Below are 18972 nucleotides of genomic sequence, written 5' to 3' on the forward strand. Positions count from 1 at the left end.
AATGGACGATCATATGCAAATGAGTATTTGACAGAAACTTGCATGACTCCATGTGGTATATCTGAAGACCAAAGTTTACCAACATCCTCTGGTTTTTCATCATTTAGTAACCATGGCAACAGCAAGCCAACATTGTGTTGTTTTAGCTGAAAAATCATTTCTTTGCATCTGTCTGTTTGCTCTTGATGATGATTTTCCTCTATCACTTGACCAGATGAATATGATGTCGTGTTGGTGCTAACTGGTGAAGTTGAAGTGATCTGACGTCTCCCCAAAGTGTCTCCCAGTTCCTGAACTACATCATCTGATGAGCCAGTTAGATAACCAAAGTCGAGAGCAAGGAAAAGCTTAATAAACACGTCAACATAACGATCTTCAGTAAGGAGGAACTCACTCCACAGCACCAGCAGCATAGATATCCTAGCAATGCCATTAGAAACAAGGTCATTGTGCATGTTTTCAAACTGATCACGACTGATATTAACACTCCTGAAACGATGGTCATATTCTAAAGATTCGTGATCATGTCTGAAAACAGCCTTAAGTAAAGTGACCACAAATGGTGGTATAGGAAAGAGAACTTCTGCTAAAGTCGGGTGATGAGAGTAATACAGAATGCTTCCTACCTGGTTCAGGTAGTTTAGCAACTCACGACAGCTTTCTTCTGTCAGTCCGTGCTCTACACACAGTTGCATTGCATAAGAAACATCTGTAATGGGGACAGACGTGTGAGGTTGTGGTTTAATCAACTTGTCTTCTACAGTCACCCATGATGACGGCAGCTTTGTGTGCAGTGAAGGCAGCAGCCTTTCATCACAATACAGTTCTCCTAAACGATCCTTCACACTGACCACTCCCTCATGTGTAGCTGCACTCGTCAATAGTACATTTTTTTCAACAGTTATTTGCTGTAAGTCAAAGAATTGAAGACGTTCTGATACGTATTTTTTCTTTGGAAAATCACTAGCTGCAGCCATTCCATCAATCTCAGCTTGTCTGATCTTCAAGAATTGGCGTAGACAAGTGTGCAGATGTTCATTCCACTTTCTACTCATTTCTTCTCTTGACATGTCGACCATCAGATCAACTTTACTCACAACAATAGCAATGTGAGCTCTGCTGTTTCTGTCATACACAACTTGCAGGAAATCTGCAATATTTTGTCGAAAACATTGTTGAGTAAACTTATACTGATTGCTGTCAACAACAATCAATACCAATGAATTGTCACTGATGAACAGCTGGTTGGTTAGCATGTACGCTCTATGGCCACCACAGTCAAGGAGTTTGCATTCTATTTTATCATCCAGCTTCATTACTTTTTCTACTACCCCTATAGTTCTCTCATCGGGTTCTGCCAAAAATGGTTTACCACTCTCCAGTGCTTCAACGAAGCTTGTTTTTCCTGCCATTGTAGTTCCCATCACTAAAATCTTTATTCTGCCACGTCGCACTCCACCCACCTTATCCAGCTCACGGAAATATTCTCTTATAACAGGAATGCCTTGGTTGCACACTTCAATGGGTGGAAACACTAATGGGCATCCATCCATTTTCAATTCCTTAAGTTTGGAGCTAAAGACAAATTCCTTAGAAAGATGAGTGACTGAAGTTCCTGATATGTTGACTTTCTCAATTTTGACTTCTACAAGTACATATGACAACAATTATTAAGCAAAACAGAAATATTGAGTAAACAAGTACATATAGTGAGACTGAAACCTAACAATCGTTTTACAAAGAAACAAATACAAGTAAGTTTCAATCACTTCATTCATTAGGCATTCTGTCTTATCATCTTGATAACACACTTCACCTCTGTTTTACTCCATTATCTATTATGCTATAAACTCTTATCTGTTAGTCTACTAAACACAACATTTATCATATTCACATCAGAGTAGCAAACTTGCCAACTACATGCATGCCACACTTACCATCCGTAACTAAGACGAAATCATCCAACACTCTAGTTTCACCATTTACGAAATAAATAAGTTAATGACTAACTAAAATGGTTAGGATTTTATTGTACAAGTGAAATCTACAATGTGACTTAGCAATCGATGACAAATCATCTATCAACCTATATATTATCACAAGTCAGTCAGTCCAATACCAGCTGTCTCCTCAATCATTTACTTCTTTAAGAACATCAACATACAACACCATACTTCATCACAATCATACACAATTGTAACTACCAGTCACCTCTCACTTTTACTGACATAACTCACACTCCAACAATTACAGTCAAACAAGTGAAAGTTAACTAGCCTATTTATGCCTGTTAATTAAGTTGATTGGCTGATAAGCATGTGACCTTACAAAAGTTTAAGATAACATATGTTATAAATACTATACTTGATTAAACAAATAATTATCGCTTTCATAAATGACACTTTGAACACACATGCTGGACAAAAGACAATGTAACATCAAAAATATTTGAACACTACAGCTGTTGAACATTATTTAAAGACCACAAGAACAGGAAAGGCAAATACATAGACAAACTTTCAAGACCATAAAATATAAGTACTGTAAATGGTAAATGCCACAGATGTTTATTAATGTAAATCAAACAGACGCACTTGCTAAGGCTTCAACAAGACACTTTTAGTTATGAAGTTGACAGTACTTAATTCCACAACCAACCATCCCTGCTCCCAAACTATCAACCATTGAATGATACATGTACTCATCAGATCACACCTGTCGAACACTTCTCTGCCACTTGCCTGACATCTTTCCCATATGACATCAAGAACATTTGGCCAAATATAGCCTTGCCAAATTAGGTAAAATAACAGTGCAGAACAAGAAAGGACAATAATTTGGGCAAAGACACTTACTGTAACTCTCTAATTTTGTTTGTAAACAACACTTAAATTGTATTCTGTTTGATATACCGCACTGGCTGGCTTTACAGACAGCCACATATTCAGACATTTAGGAGTAAATTACTAGTATGACAACAAACAAACTGATCAAAAATTTTTTATTATTAGAAACAAGTAAACTTGCTTCAGAGTAATAATGCATAATGTAATGAATGTCACTCAAGAAAGTATTGTACATGACTAAATTAGTGTTATCTTTCTCTAGTTATTAACAGTCACAGTCATACTACTATTTACCTGTATTCGGTACACTTTCTATACCACAATTGCTTAGATCCAATCTCCACAAGTTCAGTCCATTCCATACATTGTTGGGAAGACACAACAATCTCTTGTTACCAGATAAATTCAATGTTCGTAAATGTTTCCACTGCAAACATGAAAATGTGGGAAACGCTTCTAGTTTGATTTCTGACAAATCCAGCTCTTCTAGATCATGAAGATCATTCAATTCAGCTGGCAGCTGCTGTATGTTACACTCACTCAAATTTAACTTTTTCAACTTGGTAAGACCTGTACATGAGAATGTCTGAAGATTTTCGTTCTCTGACAAATACAGCTCTTCTAGATCGTGAAGATCATTCCATTCAGCTGGCAGCTGCTGTATGTTACACCTACTCAAATTTAACTTTTTCAACTTGGTAAGACCTGTACATGAGAATGGCTGAAGATTTTTGTTCCATGACAAATCCAGCTCTTCTAGATCATGAAGATCATTCCATTCAGCTGGCAGCTGCTGTATGTTACACCTACTCAAATTTAACTTTTTCAACTTGGTAAGACCTGTACATGAGAATGTCTGAAGATTTTCGTTCCATGACAAATCCAGCTCTTCTAGATCATGAAGATCATTCCATTCAGCTGGCAGCTGCTCTATGCTACACCAACTCAAATTTAACTTTTTCAACTTGGTAAGACCTGTACATGAGAATGTCTGAAAATTTTTGTTCCATGACAAATCCAGCTCTTCTAGATCGTGAAGATCATTCCATTCAGCTGGCAGCTGCTCTATGCTACACCAACTCAAATTTAACTTTTTCAACTTGGTAAGACCTGTACATGAGAATGTCTGAAGATTTTTGTTCCATGACAAATCCAGCTCTTCTAGATCGTGAAGATCATTCCATTCAGCTGGCAGCTGCTGTATGTTACACTTACTCAAATTTAACTTTTTCAACTTGGCAAGACCTGTACATGAGAATGTCTGAAGATTTTCGTTCTCTGACAAATACAGCTCTTCTAGATCGTGAAGATCATTCCATTCAGCTGGCAGCTGCTGTATGTTACACATACTCAAATTTAACTTTTTCAACTTGGTAAGACCTGTACATGAGAATGTCTGAAGATTTTTGTTCCATGACAAATCCAGTGCTTCTAGATCATGAAGATCATTCCATTCAGCTGGCAGCTGCTGTATGTTACACATACTCAAATTTAACTTTTTCAACTTGGTAAGACCTGTACATGAGAATGTCTGAAGATTTTCGTTTCCAAACAAATCCAGCTCTTCTAGATCATGAAGATCATTCCATTCAGCTGGCAACTGCTGTATGTTACACCCACTCAAATTTAACTTTTTCAACTTGGTAAGACCTGTACATGAGAATGTCTGAAGATTTTTGTTCCATGACAAATTCAGCTCTTCTAGATCATGAAGATCATTGCACTCAGCTGGCAGCTGCTGTATGCTACACCTACTCAAATCTAACTTTTTCAACTTGGTAAGACCTGTACATGAGAATGGCTGAAGATTTTTGTTCCATGACAAATCCAGCTCTTCTAGATCATGAAGATCATTCCATTCAGCTGGCAGCTGCTGTATGTTACACCTACTCAAATTTAACTTTTTCAACTTGGTAAGACCTGTCCATGAGAATGTCTCAAGATTTTTGTTCTCTGACAAATACAGCTCTTCTAGATCATGAAGATCATTCCATTCAGCTGGCAGCTGCTGTATGCTACACCTACTCAAATTTAACTTTTTCAACTTGGTAAGACCTGTACATGAGAATGTCTCAAGATTTTTGTTCCGTGACAAATTCAGCTCTTCTAGATCATGAAGATCATTCCATTCAGCTGGCAGCTGCTGTATGCTACACTCACTCAAATTTAACTTTTTCAACTTGGTAAGACCTGTACATGAGAATGTCTGAAGATTTTTGTTCTGTGACAAATCCAGCTCTTCTAGATCATGAAGATCATTGCACTCAGCTGGCAGCTGCTGTATGCTACACTCACTCAAATTTAACTTTTTCAACTTGGTAAGACCTGTACATGAGAATGTCTGAAGATTTTTGTTCTCTGACAAATCCAGCTCTCCTAGATCCTGAAGATCATTCCATTCAGATGGCAGCTGCTGTATGTTACACTTACTCAACTTTAACTTTTTCAACTTGGTAAGACCTGTACATGAGAATGTCTGAAGATTTTCGTTCCGTGACAAATCCAGCTCTTCTAGATCATGAAGATCATTCCATTCAGATGGCAGCTGCTGTATGTTACACCTACTCAAATTTAACTTTTTCAACTTGGTAAGACCTGTACATGAGAATGTCTGAAGATTTTCGTTCTCTGACAAATACAGCTCTTCTAGATCGTGAAGATCATTCCATTCAGCTGGCAGCTGCTGTATGTTACACTTACTCAAATTTAACTTTTTCAACTTGGTAAGACCTGTACATGAGAATGGCTGAAGATTTTTGTTCCGTGACAAATCCAGCTCTTCTAGATCATGAAGATCATTCCATTCAGCTGGCAGCTGCTCTATGCTACACCAACTCAAATTTAACTTTTTCAACTTGGTAAGACCTGTACATGAGAATGTCTGAAGATTTTTGTTCCATGACAAATCCAGCTCTTCTAGATCATGAAGATCATTCCATTCAGCTGGCAGCTGCTGTATGTTACACTTACTCAAATTTAACGTTTTCAACTTGGTAAGACCTGTACATGAGAATGTCTGAAGATTTTCGTTCTCTGACAAATACAGCTCTTCTAGATCGTGAAGATCATTCCATTCAGCTGGCAGCTGCTGTATGTTACACATACTCAAATCTAACTTTTTCAACTTGGTAAGACCTGTACATGAGAATGTCTGAAGATTTTTGTTCCATGACAAATCCAGCCCTTCTAGATCATGAAGATCATTCCATTCAGCTGGCAGCTGCTGTATGTTACACATACTCAAATTTAACTTTTTCAACTTGGTAAGACCTGTACATGAGAATGTCTGAAGATTTTCGTTTCCAAACAAATCCAGCTCTTCTAGATCATGAAGATCATTCCATTCAGCTGGCAACTGCTGTATGTTACACTTACTCAAATTTAACTTTTTCAACTTGGTAAGACCTGTACATGAGAATGTCTGAAGATTTTTGTTCTCTGACAAATACAGCTCTTCTAGATCATGAAGATCATTCCATTCAGCTGGCAGCTGCTCTATGCTACACCTACTCAAATTTAACTTTTTCAACTTGGTAAGACCTGTACATGAGAATGTCTGAAGATTTTTGTTCCATGACAAATTCAGCTCTTCTAGATCATGAAGATCATTCCATTCAGCTGGCAGCTGCTGTATGCTACACTCACTCAAATTTAACTTTTTCAACTTGGTAAGACCTGTACATGAGAATGTCTGAAGATTTTTGTTCTCTGACAAATCCAGCTCTCCTAGATCCTGAAGATCATTCCATTCAGATGGCAGCTGCTGTATGTTACACTTACTCAACTTTAACTTTTTCAACTTGGTAAGACCTGTACATGAGAATGTCTGAAGATTTTCGTTCCGTGACAAATCCAGCTCTTCTAGATCATGAAGATCATTCCATTCAGATGGCAGCTGCTGTATGTTACACTTACTCAAATTTAACTTTTTCAACTTGGTAAGACCTGTACATGAGAATGTCTGAAGATTTTTGTTCCGTGACAAATTCAGCTCTTCTAGATCTTGAAGATCATTCCATTCAGCTGGCAGCTGCTGTATGCTACACTCACTCAAATCTAACTTTTTCAACTTGGTAAGACCTGTACATGAGAATGTCTGAAGATTTTTGTTCCATGACAAATCCAGCTCTTCTAGATCATGAAGATCATTGCACTCAGCTGGCAGCTGCTGTATGCTACACTCACTCAAATTTAACTTTTTCAACTTGGTAAGACCTGTACATGAGAATGTCTGAAGATTTTTGTTCCATGACAAATGCAGCTCTTCTAGATCACGAAGATCATTCCATTCAGCTGGCAGTTGCTGTATGTTACACACACTCAAATTTAACTTTTTCAACTTGGTAAGACCTGTACATGAGAATGTCTGAAGATTTTCATTCCATGACAAATGCAGCTCTTCTAGATCACGAAGATCATTCCATTCAGCTGGCAGTTGCTGTATGTTACACCAACTCAAATTTAACTTTTTCAACTTGGTAAGACCTGTACATGAGAATGTCTGAAGATCTTTGTTCCGTGACAAATACAGCTCTTCTAGATCATGAAGATCATTCCATTCAGCTGGCAGCTGCTGTATGTTACACCAACTCAAATTTAACTTTTTCAACTTGGTAAGACCTGTACATGAAAACACCTGAAGATTTTTGTTCCATGACAAATGCAGCTCTTCTAGATCATGAAGACTATTCAATTCAACTGGCAGCTGCTGTATGTTACACTTACTCAAATTTAACTTTTTCAACTTGGTAAGACCTGTACATGAGAATGTCTGAAGATTTCTGTTCCATGGCAAATCCAGCTCTTCTAGATCATGAAGATCATTCAATTCAGCTGGCAGCTGCTGTATGTTACACATACTCAAATTTAACTTTTTCAACTTGGTAAGACCTGTACATGAAAACGTCTGAAGATTTTTGTTCCATGACAAATCCAGCTCTTCTAGATCATGAAGATAATTCCATTCAGCTGGCAGCTGCTGTATGTTACACTCACTCAAATTTAACTTTTTCAACTTGGTAAGACCTGTACATGAGAATGTCTGAAGATTTTTGTTCTCTGACAAATACAGCTCTTCTAGATCATGAAGATCATTCCATTCAACTAGCAGCTGCTGTATGTTACACCTACTCAAATCTAACTTTTTCAACTTGGTAAGACCTGTACATGAGAATGTCTCAAGATTTTTGTTCCATGACAAATGCAGCTCTTCTAGATCATGAAGATTATTCAATTCAGCTGGCAGCTGCTGTATGTTACACCCACTCAAATTTAACTTTTTCAACTTGGTAAGACCTGTACATGAGAATGGCTGAAGATTTTTGTTCTCTGACAAATCCAGCTCTTCTAGATCATGAAGATCATTCCATTCAGCTGGCAGCTGCTGTATGTTACATTTACTTAACTTTAACTTTTTCAACTCGGTAAGACCTGTACATGAGAATGGCTGAAGATTTTCGTTCCATGACAAATCCAGCTCTTCTAGATCGTGAAGATCATTCCATTCAGCTGGCAGCTGCTGTATGTTACACCTACTCAACTTTAACTTTTTCAACTTGGTAAGACCTGTACATGAGAATGTCTGAAGATTTCTGTTCCATGACAAATCCAGCTCTTCTAGATCATTCAAGACTGTTGCCTCTCTTATCATCTCTGTGTTGCAATATTTGAAGGACTGCAGATTGTTGTGTGCTAAATTCACTTTGCACAGTTTCACATTGTTGCAGATCAAAGACAAAGTTGCTTGTGTCAAACCACATGCCACCATTTCCACTTCCACAAGAGTACTGGGCAGTTGACATGACATTAGCTCATCAAACAGCAATGGATTGCGACGGTTACCACACACAGACAAAACCTTAAGACACGGAAGAAGAGAAACAACAGTAGGGACCTCCTGGAGACCAATGGGTGTAAGCTGCGGTGAGAAGTAGGAAGTTCTGGAATCGTGGTAATCACTTGTATGCAAATGAATTTCTTCTAGTTTCCTCAGTTTGGCAATGCCTTCGGGTATAGAGTGTATGTCGTCTGTACAAAGTTTCAATACCTCCAGTCCGCTCGTCTCACATATTTCTTCAGGAAATGCCCACAAGTGTGCATCTAGAAGATCCAATTCCAGCCTGTTGTGCTCGTTAACTTTCGGTAAAAACATCTCCGACTGTCGCCGACTGACCGCCTCAACGCGTGGCAACGCCATGTTTAGCAGATCATGTGACTCGTAAGCTCCAAGACGATATCACGTGATACGCTATCGATAACATGCTATGTACAACGTCGATCACGACAGATGGGCGCATGCGTAGCTATAGGAGATGGAAACCTGTCGACGTCAACGTTCCCGCGGCCGCATTGTTGCTGTAGACATGCAGATTTCACAAACAGCAGCGACTCTAGCTGCAGTGTTCGAGTTGTTCTCTACGAAACAAGAGAATCTAATGAGATAGGATTGCACTGCCTGTATACCAGTCTGGTCTCTAGTCAAGCATCAATTAAGACACCAAATCGGTCTTTAGCAGATTTCTGGCTACGCGGCATTAAAGGTAGCCTCGAACTTCCAGACCAGAGAGCGCGCGAAGCGCGCGAACTCTAGTCTGGACCAAGTCGATACTAAAATGATTTCGGAAATAGCCCTTCTAAGCCAATCAGCTTCTACAACCCGAATCTCGGTTGTAAATTCTGATTGGCTTAGCAATAATTGGTTATGCTAAGTGCACTAGCACTGATTGTGCGCGTGTGAAATCCTCGTGGGCGGCTAAGTATGGCAAGCGAAACGTGACTTTATTATGAAAATATATATATATACACTGAAATTTTATATTTATGGTTTGAAACGCGCGCACATATCTAGTCACTGGACGCGCGCACATATTTAGTCACTGGAAACGCGTGCATATTTAGACACTGGAAACGCGTAGACACTGGAAACTTTGCAGCTAAAGCGACATCCAAATAAATGTATTAGATGAATATATTAATATCAATTATTCAAACTTTACCAAAATCTTGACGTTGTCAGTAGAAGTTCGCATGTGCAGTTTTACTTCTTAGACTGCACATCTGGAGAAGTTGCGATTAGATATTCTCATACCTAGCGGTCAATTTCAATAATTGGAGCTCTGGTATCACCAGAAGGCATTCCATTCTTGTGAAACTTAATAGTTGTGTTGATCAACTCAGATTATCAACAGAAATGCAATTAGAATAAGAAGTACTTCTAGCAAACGTCATCTGTACTAACCATTTGAAGACATTGCAATTCATCAGCACTTTACAGCTAGGTATTTGACATCGACTACTAGGTATGTGTATGTCTAATCACAACTTTTCCAAATGCGCTATTTATAAAGTCAAACTGCACATGCAAACTTCTACTGACAATTTCAATGTTTTGATAAAGTTTGAATAATTGATATTTATATATTCATCTAATACATCTATTTGGATGTCACTTTAGCTGTAATGTGCTGATGAATTGCAATGTCTGCAATTATGACATCAATAGTGTGTTTTTGCAGGCAGCGCTGTATCACTATGTTACAACAAGACAGAAGTTCAACACTTTACAGCTCAAACTAGAGTCTTATGTCATTGAACAATTATTGTATTGCATTAGTTAATTATTAGTACAAGTACACTGTAGTATTATCATAGACTTTTCTGTTGGCATATAGGATCTCAACTCTTTCATTGTGTTGTTATACATATATAAATCGTGAATAAAATTTATTAATTAATTCATATAACTAATATCTGTTACTTAGGAAATGCTGTATTCAAAGAACATGTGTAGTAGCAGTTACTCTTAACACAATTCATATTCTGTGTATTTGTATGAGTCATGGTGCACAGTAATACATGTAGTACAATTACTGTCTGTCAATTTTACATTTTTTGATCTATATTGATTTACGAATACAGACAATATTGATGTGAATACAGACAATGAGGATTAGTGAATGCAGACAATATATATTAATCAATGAATACAGACGATGTTCACTGATAATCAATAATTTAATTATTCTTCCACAAAGCGTGAATGGAAAGGTCAAGATGTGTAATTCCTTGCGAAAAATGTACGTATATTTGTACATATACTGTATGGATACCCATCCATGTATCTACTACATGCTTAATTAAACGTAATATATGCTGAGACTGAATCGAAGCCAGCTAGTGAATCCAAGTGAATTCAATTGCGACCAAATATACAACAATCATTTATAATTATGTAGATTTGTAAAAGAATAGTAATTACAGCATCAGAAATCTTCAGCTTATCCAATAAACGTATTCACTAGTCTTAATGCCTGACAGTACAGATTACATCCATGTTCTCTATCATCAACAGAGAGAGGATCTACCGCATTTCTTAAGTGTCTTAAGTGCCACACAGAGCTGTTCATGTGTGTGCCGCACAGAGCTGTTCATGTGTGTACGTTATTTGTAGTCTTGCTGTTCAATTTTTTGTCACCTCACTCATTTCCTAGCAACAGCATGAACTAACTGAACTCAGCGATGGCAAATCAATTAAATCAAAATTGGAATTTAAAATATAAATTAGAACAAAAAACATAAAAAATTAAAAATTGCAATTACAAAATTAAAAAATTGTTTGAAAAATAATTGATCACAACAAAATATGAAAGATAAACCAAATATGGAGAAAATAATTAAATAAGAATTACTAAATAAAATTTGAAAATTATAAGTTAAAATGGCCAAGGACCAGGGTCACAGACTGTCACGGATGGTATTTGACAATAAAGGCCGTAGCAATTATTAATAATTAAATGCACTGTGTGATTATAGATTTCAGTTTCTGATGGCGTGTGGAAACAAGCTTGTGAAACCTCGTCTAATGTCATCTCAGGTGATGGATGGTCAGACCCTGCATCAAGTCTATGGACAAAAAATAGTCTATTTGCGTCAGAGGTAAAACTTGGAGATGAGCGTAACAAGAGACTGGGTTCTACTGCTTCATTCTTTGACGAGGTACTTTTTACATAACCAATTGTCTAGATTTGAAAGAGAATATTAGTGTTGGTATACTGTTTGTGTATTACAGGAGGTAACAGTTGTCAAGGATCAATCTGAGAGTAAGCGTGCAAGGACTTTGGCATCAGCATCATCAGCATCCATACCAGTGTCATCACCAGTTGGTGGTGATCACCAGTCCAGTGATACATACCAGTAATTGTGATCTTAGATCTAGAGTGTCAAATATGGTCACAAAGTTATTTGAATCTGTAATTAGCATGTTTATTGATCTACTTGCCAGTGATGATGAGGACCATGAGAACAATCAGTTTGACTTAGACCTGCAAGCTGCACTCTCTGCCAGTATGCAAGATACAGCTGAGTAAGGGAGTATTGAGGTATAGGTACATCATTTTGTAATCAGTTCAACATATGTCCTTTTCAGGACGTGTACAGCACCTGATAAGGAAGAAGTACAGTCTATTATACGAAAACATCAGGAGCTGATTCTACCAGACCTTGAATTTTTGGAAGACAATTCAAATAAAGTAGATGCTATTGATGTCAGTCGATCACATGTATGGAATGATACCATTCAAGCCATGACTGCTCCAACTTTTAGTGGTCATAAGTGGCTACGAGTGCACTTTGTTTTTGAAGAGGCTGTTGATGATGGGGTCCCACGACGCGAGTTCTTTCGTTTGGCGCTTCAGGAATGTGTCACATCGGATCTTTTCTTGGGACCTCCTTTATGCAAGTCGCTGTCTATGAATGTAGATGCCATTCGCAAAAGAAAGCATTTCGTAGCTGGTGAGATTACTGATTGCCAATTAATAATTATTGCTATTGTTGGGTGGTTATTCAGTGTTTGTGGTTAGGTCGCTTAATGGCTATGTCAATTTTGCAGGGCGGCCCAGCTCCCACCTTTTTAGCACCTTCTGTTGCTCAATATTTAGCAAATGGTTGGGAGAACATAAATCCATCCGTCAGTGAACTACCAGATGTTTCTGAACAACAGCTGCGGGAAAAGGTATAATGTAATGCTCTTGATGACTGCTGGGTATGCTGACGCTGTTACGCACACATCATATTGATGTCAAAGCATACATACAGATGCACTGTGCAGCCCACTAATATTGACCAAAATACAAAGGCATACGATACGTGTAATTGAAAAGAGAATATAACCAGTGAGTGAATCAATAAATTTAGGCATAAGGAAATGGATAAAGGAATATAGATCTTATTAAGTCTAAGGAAGGCTATATTGCATGTGCGGATCAATACCCATCTCGTAAATATAAGTTCACTGCTTTGTTCTCCCATGACATATTGTATTTCTTTCAACAGCTTCTTGAAGCTCCCAGCAATGAGGAAGCCCACGTACTTTTGGAAAAAGGAGAAGAGTATGATTTGAGATTTGAATTGGGCTTTTCAAAACCAGCTGCTTCTTTCACGAAGCAAAACATACAAGAGTTGGTGAAAGGTGTCTGCATGCACAAAATCATCTACAGTAAAAAAGCCGCTCTTGATCAGTTGTTGGAGGGACTCAATTCACATAGTCTGACTAAGCTGATCGAAAGCAATACCAGGTTATCGATGGCTTTGTTTACGTGCCAACAACAACATGAAGCATTGAATGCCATGAAACTGCGCAAACTTTTACAGCCAGAACCATCTCCAGAGGGAAGTAATCGCAGAGCCAAAGAGGAAGACATTGTTTTACATTGGTATCGCTTTTTGGATGATGTGGACAGAGGTGGTGTTACAATTGGTAAGTAGTCACTTTGGGCATTGTTGTATATTGCACACAATTTTACTTATTTGACTGGCATAAGCTGTATGATTACAAAATTATATATATATATATATATATATATATATATATATATATATATATATATGTAGTTAGGTAGATGGGTCTTCAAGTGTTCAATCTAGATAATTAATTAAGTTGCTAGTTAAGCAGACATAGCACAATGAGTTTGCATTTCAAATTTTGCTCCAGTGTCTAAACATGCACGCGTTTCCAGTGTCTAGATATGAACGCATTTCCAGTGTCTAAATATGCACGCGTTTCCAGTGTCTAAATATGCGCTCGTACTAAATATGTGCGCGCGTCCAGTGACTAAATATGTGCGCGCGTCCAGTGACTAAATATGTGCGCGCGTTTCAGATCATAAATATAAAATTTCAGTGTATATATATTTTCATAATAAAGTCACGTTTCGCTTGCCATAGCTAAGTGCACACCAGAACAATGACTAAACTCTGCATGCCAGAACGATGACTAGACTCTGCATGTCAGAACAATCATTAGACTCTGCACGCACACATCTTAGTTTTAGTTTCAGCTTCATTTCTTCGATATTTTCAAGCTTGCGGTGAGAGGACATGCACAGAGCGTCGCCAGACCATCGCCTTTGACAACTGGTCGAGCGGTTAGACTAGCTAGCGGTCTGCCGAAGAATCAAAGAGTCCTCGTTTCATGCCGTCTACCAAGATATCGCCGCAAACACGGCAGACGTCTCTTCCTTTGTTCGTGAGATCTCATGGCATTTACAAATGATATGTTGATCTAGATAAAACGATCCTTCGCTGTTAGACACCATTTAGCATCGCTATTGATAAATACTTCCGAAATAATTTTTTTAGTATCCACTTGGTCCAGCGAATTTTATTTGGTCCCCGTTGGGTGTGGCTTTAGCTGTTGTATGCATTTTCTCGCGGTTTGCAGTGGTCTGGTAGTACGAGGCTCGGCAGTCAATGGACATCTTGCAACGGCGATTTTGACATAAACGAAGTGCTGTCTTTTTGCGCACCTTTCGAGCAGTAACCTGCGCCGTTTATTGAAAGGGGGCCTCAGTTTTTGTCGTCTGCTGAACGTGGTTTTCTCGGCACAAATCAACTTCAATAAATTAGGCGACAGGTAAAGTCATTTATAATTACTATTCTTCGCAGTTAAGCAAATTTTCATTGTTTATAAAATCTTTTTTCTGGTGCGATTTATGCGTCAATATTGACACTGTTGCATGCACTGCATACATCAAATCATGTACTATTTATTGCAATTTTTTTCCTGTTTGCAATTAATTAAATAATATGCAGAAAAGTGCAAAGTACTCAGGTAATTTAATTCTATTTCACAACTACTAAGTTACTAAAAAGATTTATTAACAGATAAACACTCTAATAGGGTAGTATACAATTAAAATAACAGCATAGGATATGTTTGTGTACACAATATTTACTAAGCATTATCTAGTTGGATAAACACGTACACAAAATAATATACTCTAATAATCATTACTAATCGGATCATTTAATGTGAACAACATGCTAATTGCTAATGCATAGAATATAATGATGATGATGACGATGACATATTGATAACACTGCTGGTTGTCACACAGCTATTATTGAGGTAATCTATATTTAGAGCTAACATTGGTTTAAATTAAATTATGTTATTAATTTGAGTTAAGTTAATGACTCTTAGTTAAGTTGATGGTATCAGTCATTGTGTTGTGACACTTATAGGTGTATACATTGGATATGCATTTTAGCAACTGGCATTATATTTCAAACTAGGCATTGGTTGTTATATGGTTGGTGACATGAATGACAGTAACTGAGTTATATAATTAGTATACTCTGTGTGTGTGTGTGTGTGTGTGTGTGTGTGTGTGTGTGTGTGTGTGTGTGTGTGTGTGTGTGTGTGTGTGTGTGTGTGTGTGTGTGTGTGTGTGTGTGTAATGGTGTAAGGAAGTTGAAATAGAGTATTTGTACAGGGGAGAAGTCTAACAGAAGGCCTATCAGACAGGTGCCAACTGGTTCTTCTAAAGGCAGGAAAATCTTAGAGACTTGGCCAAAGTCAGGGGTAACGGCATACTTAATACTTAAATGTTACATGGAACTTAAATGCTGTTAGAATGGCTTTCATTGGCAGCTTAATTTTTTTGTACAGTCTGAATTGCGTTTAGAATTCTCATGATATATGTTTGCAGCCAATGACTAGGAACCTTATATTTGCTTACTTTTACAGATAGTTGTATAGCCATTAGTCAAAGTGAAATTTGTTATGTTAATTAATTAATGGTGAACTCTACCTTGGACTTTGAATAATTTCTAAATGTGTTATTAAAAGAACCTATTTTTTACATGTTGTTCTTACATGTTCAATTTCCTTACATGCTTTGCTGACGGAGAATTAGGCAAAGTATTTCTTGTACAATGCTTTTCTAAGACAAATAGTCTGCACAATCGTTTCGACTAAAACTAATTTACTTACTTTTGCAAGAGCACAAACAAGAAAGAAATCATGCAATAAGGCAAACATTAGTAAAGTTTGTGAGTCACTGCTTTACTCAAATCAAAAATGCACAACTATCTGATGTAAACAAACTGAAGTTAGAACAAGTAACTGTGTAATCAATCTAGACAAGAATCAAACAAGAGGAGGCAAACAATTATTGTGTGCTAGAGCACCACACTTTGCTTGATACCGGCCATTTTAGCAAGCGTTCTGTCTCCTATTATCAATACTTGTTTGAAGACTGTGAACTCTTTTTGACCGGAGCTTTCTTTTTGGTAGAGTGTGACGACATAAGTTTTTCATGTTGGTGTTGTTTGATTTTCTCTGCATTAATGATGGACGACCAGCCTTAAGAGGTTTTCCTCCACACTTTTTAATGGCTCGTCTGCTTACAGCTGTTGGTTGTACTGTAATGGTGCGTTTGTTGCTTCTGATTTTACGTCCGTGTCCCTTTCCAAACTTGTGCAGAGCAGATATTAACAATGGCTTTGTGTAAGATTTCTCTTTGCCATCAGCACCTCTAATTTTTTTGTACTGGCTGCAAAATTCTCGTATAGCTGTTGTAAATACAGTGTCCCTACTTGCCAATCCTTTCTTAATGTCTGTCATGACGTATGTCAAATCTGTTAGAGTGTCTTCAAAATTGCTAGAGGTGGTGTGGCTCTGATGCTGTTGTGGGTCTTCACTTGCATGATCAGATTCTGGTGATGCAGGTTCATAGTCAATAGTTGTTTCTTGGTCTTCAATTTCTGTGTGTTGAGAGCTTGGAAATGTTTCAGTTCTTTTACTCCACTCTGGTTGCATCCCTAGATCTTTCACATAGGTGTCTTCTTCTTTCTGGTGCAGATGGCTGTAGAATGCAACTGGTAGTGCTGCCTCTCCGATTGCTATTTTGGCATACAGTTGGCGGCCACATACTGATGATGTTGGTATTTTATTTAAAGAGTGACGTTTGTATTTTAATGAAGCTGCCAGCTGATGTCCACATGGCTGACCGTTTCTTCCTCTTGGACAGGTACAAGTTCCTACAGTCAAATCCACTTTCCATGTTTGTTGATTGTCTGTCCTACTTTGAACGTGAAATACGTCATCTGAGTCAGTTGCTTGGATGGTATGAGATGAAACTGTATCTGCTGTGCTACGTGAAATGGTAAATCGAAGAGCAACGAAGTTATCAAGACGATTGTTAGCCAGAGAAAGCAAATGCTGTTTGTAGTAGAGATCCATTGTTGTTGTAACAAATTGGAACATCTGGATACTGTTGTAGGCCTTCAGTCAATCAAATACTGTATCTTTAGTAATGCGAATTGCTGCCTCGGAGTAGTTATTTGTGTTGTTTCCTCGAGTTATAAAATCTTTTCTAAGGCTAACACACCATTCTTCACGCCTTTCCCAATAGGACAGCAACCTGTTTTGGAACTTAATGTTTTGCTGAACTTTTACATTACTGTCAATTCTTTGTTTAGCAGCAAGCAACTTTTCAGAAGAATCTATGAATAACAGCTCCTTTACCATGCTCATAAACAATAGTCTGTCATTACCAGCAACGCCTGACGTTGAATTCCATAGCCACTGCCAAGTGCTCTGCAAAAAATGAAAGGCACACAAAAACAGTGTAGCTTGAGGCCATGTTGTTTTCAAGGCCTGCCGTTCACTTGTTGAGTCATCGGTCATAAATCCCATGGGCCCTATTTCTACTCCTCGACTAAAGAATGCGTCTGATGGCAAAACTGTTTTGAGAGTTTCAAAAGCCTGTGTTAAAGTTTCTACATCTTCTCCTGAAGTCATCACTACAACTAATGGTACAGCTCCAGCAGCAGTTGCTGCACTTATGATAAAAACAGGGGTATTTAGCCTATCCAGACTTGCAGTAGCATCGCAGAAGACCATTTCTCCTGCTTGTCGGACAAGCTTGTGCGCTCTTGCCATGAGAGGGGTAACGATGGCAAGAATAAATGGTTTCTCAAGTTGCTGCTGGTCCACCTTCGACTTGGAATATGCATGTTCTTGCAGTTCACTGTCTCCATTCTGTCTTTGTTTCAGAGTGGCAGTGTACCTCTGTATCTATGCTTGTCCACCATCAGCAGCAACAGTCTTGTTGTACCTGTTTACCTCATCGTCTAACCTCTCAAACATGGCCTTGCCATTCTCAGCTCCCACTGTAGATTCTCTCCAGTTTCGAAACAGCCTTTCGACATCTTGAACATTAGGATTTGTGGGTCGATTAGCTAATAGTCTTTGGCTTTCCATCATGTTCCAATTGTAGATGTCTCACATGCGCATGCCTTGCACTGGATGCAGAATTTCCGTTCTCAAATAGCCGTATGTATTCATCTTTGGTTTCTTGTGACACTGGTCGAAAACTTAATGCATGTCCTGAGTGCAGTGGATGATTGTGGTTGAAGTGTAATTTGACAGAGCATGGATACATACTGTGGGTATTTTAAGGGATGTTGTTTTGCTAATACTGAAACAGACAGATTGGATGGACATTCTGTTTTTTGTCTCGTGTGCTTCTTTCACACCCTTCCTTTGGTGCACCAAACTTCTTGTCTCTGCTACTTGCTGTTATCTTTTTTGCATTGTGGTATGTTAGCGAATTAAATAAATTCTCATTTAATTCAGTAGCTGTTGTCTACGTTTTGACTGCATCATGTGTATAGATGCTGATCTGCATCCTGTGAGAAAAGAAATAGCGACTGCTGCTGTTGCACATACACAATGGAAGTTGTCTATTACAAGTCACAAATTATAGATCTGACCACAATGTTTGGACGTTATTATAATTGTAGTTCTAACAAGAGTCAAATGACTCATGATTATTTGTGGACA

At 38.1% G+C, this 18972-nt stretch overlaps 1 protein-coding gene and 1 long non-coding RNA gene across 2 annotated transcripts in view; one reads left to right on the forward strand and one right to left on the reverse strand.

Moving 5' to 3' along the window:
- LOC134187278 (malignant fibrous histiocytoma-amplified sequence 1 homolog) overlaps positions 1–2748 on the reverse strand; it is a 3178-nt gene extending 430 nt beyond the window's left edge. Inside the window, exons 1-3 of the mRNA XM_062655394.1 lie at positions 2716–2748; positions 2659–2674; positions 1–1645 (exon numbers count right to left, since the gene is read on the reverse strand). The exon at positions 1–1645 is cut by the window's left edge and continues 430 nt beyond it. Coding sequence (XP_062511378.1) covers positions 1–1645; positions 2659–2674; positions 2716–2748 — 1694 coding nt within the window. The remainder of the gene's footprint in view (positions 1646–2658; positions 2675–2715) is intronic.
- An 11866-nt stretch (positions 2749–14614) lies between these two features.
- On the forward strand, positions 14615–18963 carry LOC134187302 (uncharacterized). Its single transcript, XR_009971071.1, has 3 exons — positions 14615–14754; positions 15617–15705; positions 18804–18963. It is a non-coding gene; the product is annotated as an uncharacterized LOC134187302 (long non-coding RNA).
- Positions 18964–18972: the final 9 nt, after the last annotated feature.

Source organism: Corticium candelabrum, chromosome 11, assembly GCF_963422355.1.
Source record: "Corticium candelabrum chromosome 11, ooCorCand1.1, whole genome shotgun sequence".
Classification (NCBI taxonomy): domain Eukaryota; kingdom Metazoa; phylum Porifera; class Homoscleromorpha; order Homosclerophorida; family Plakinidae; genus Corticium; species Corticium candelabrum.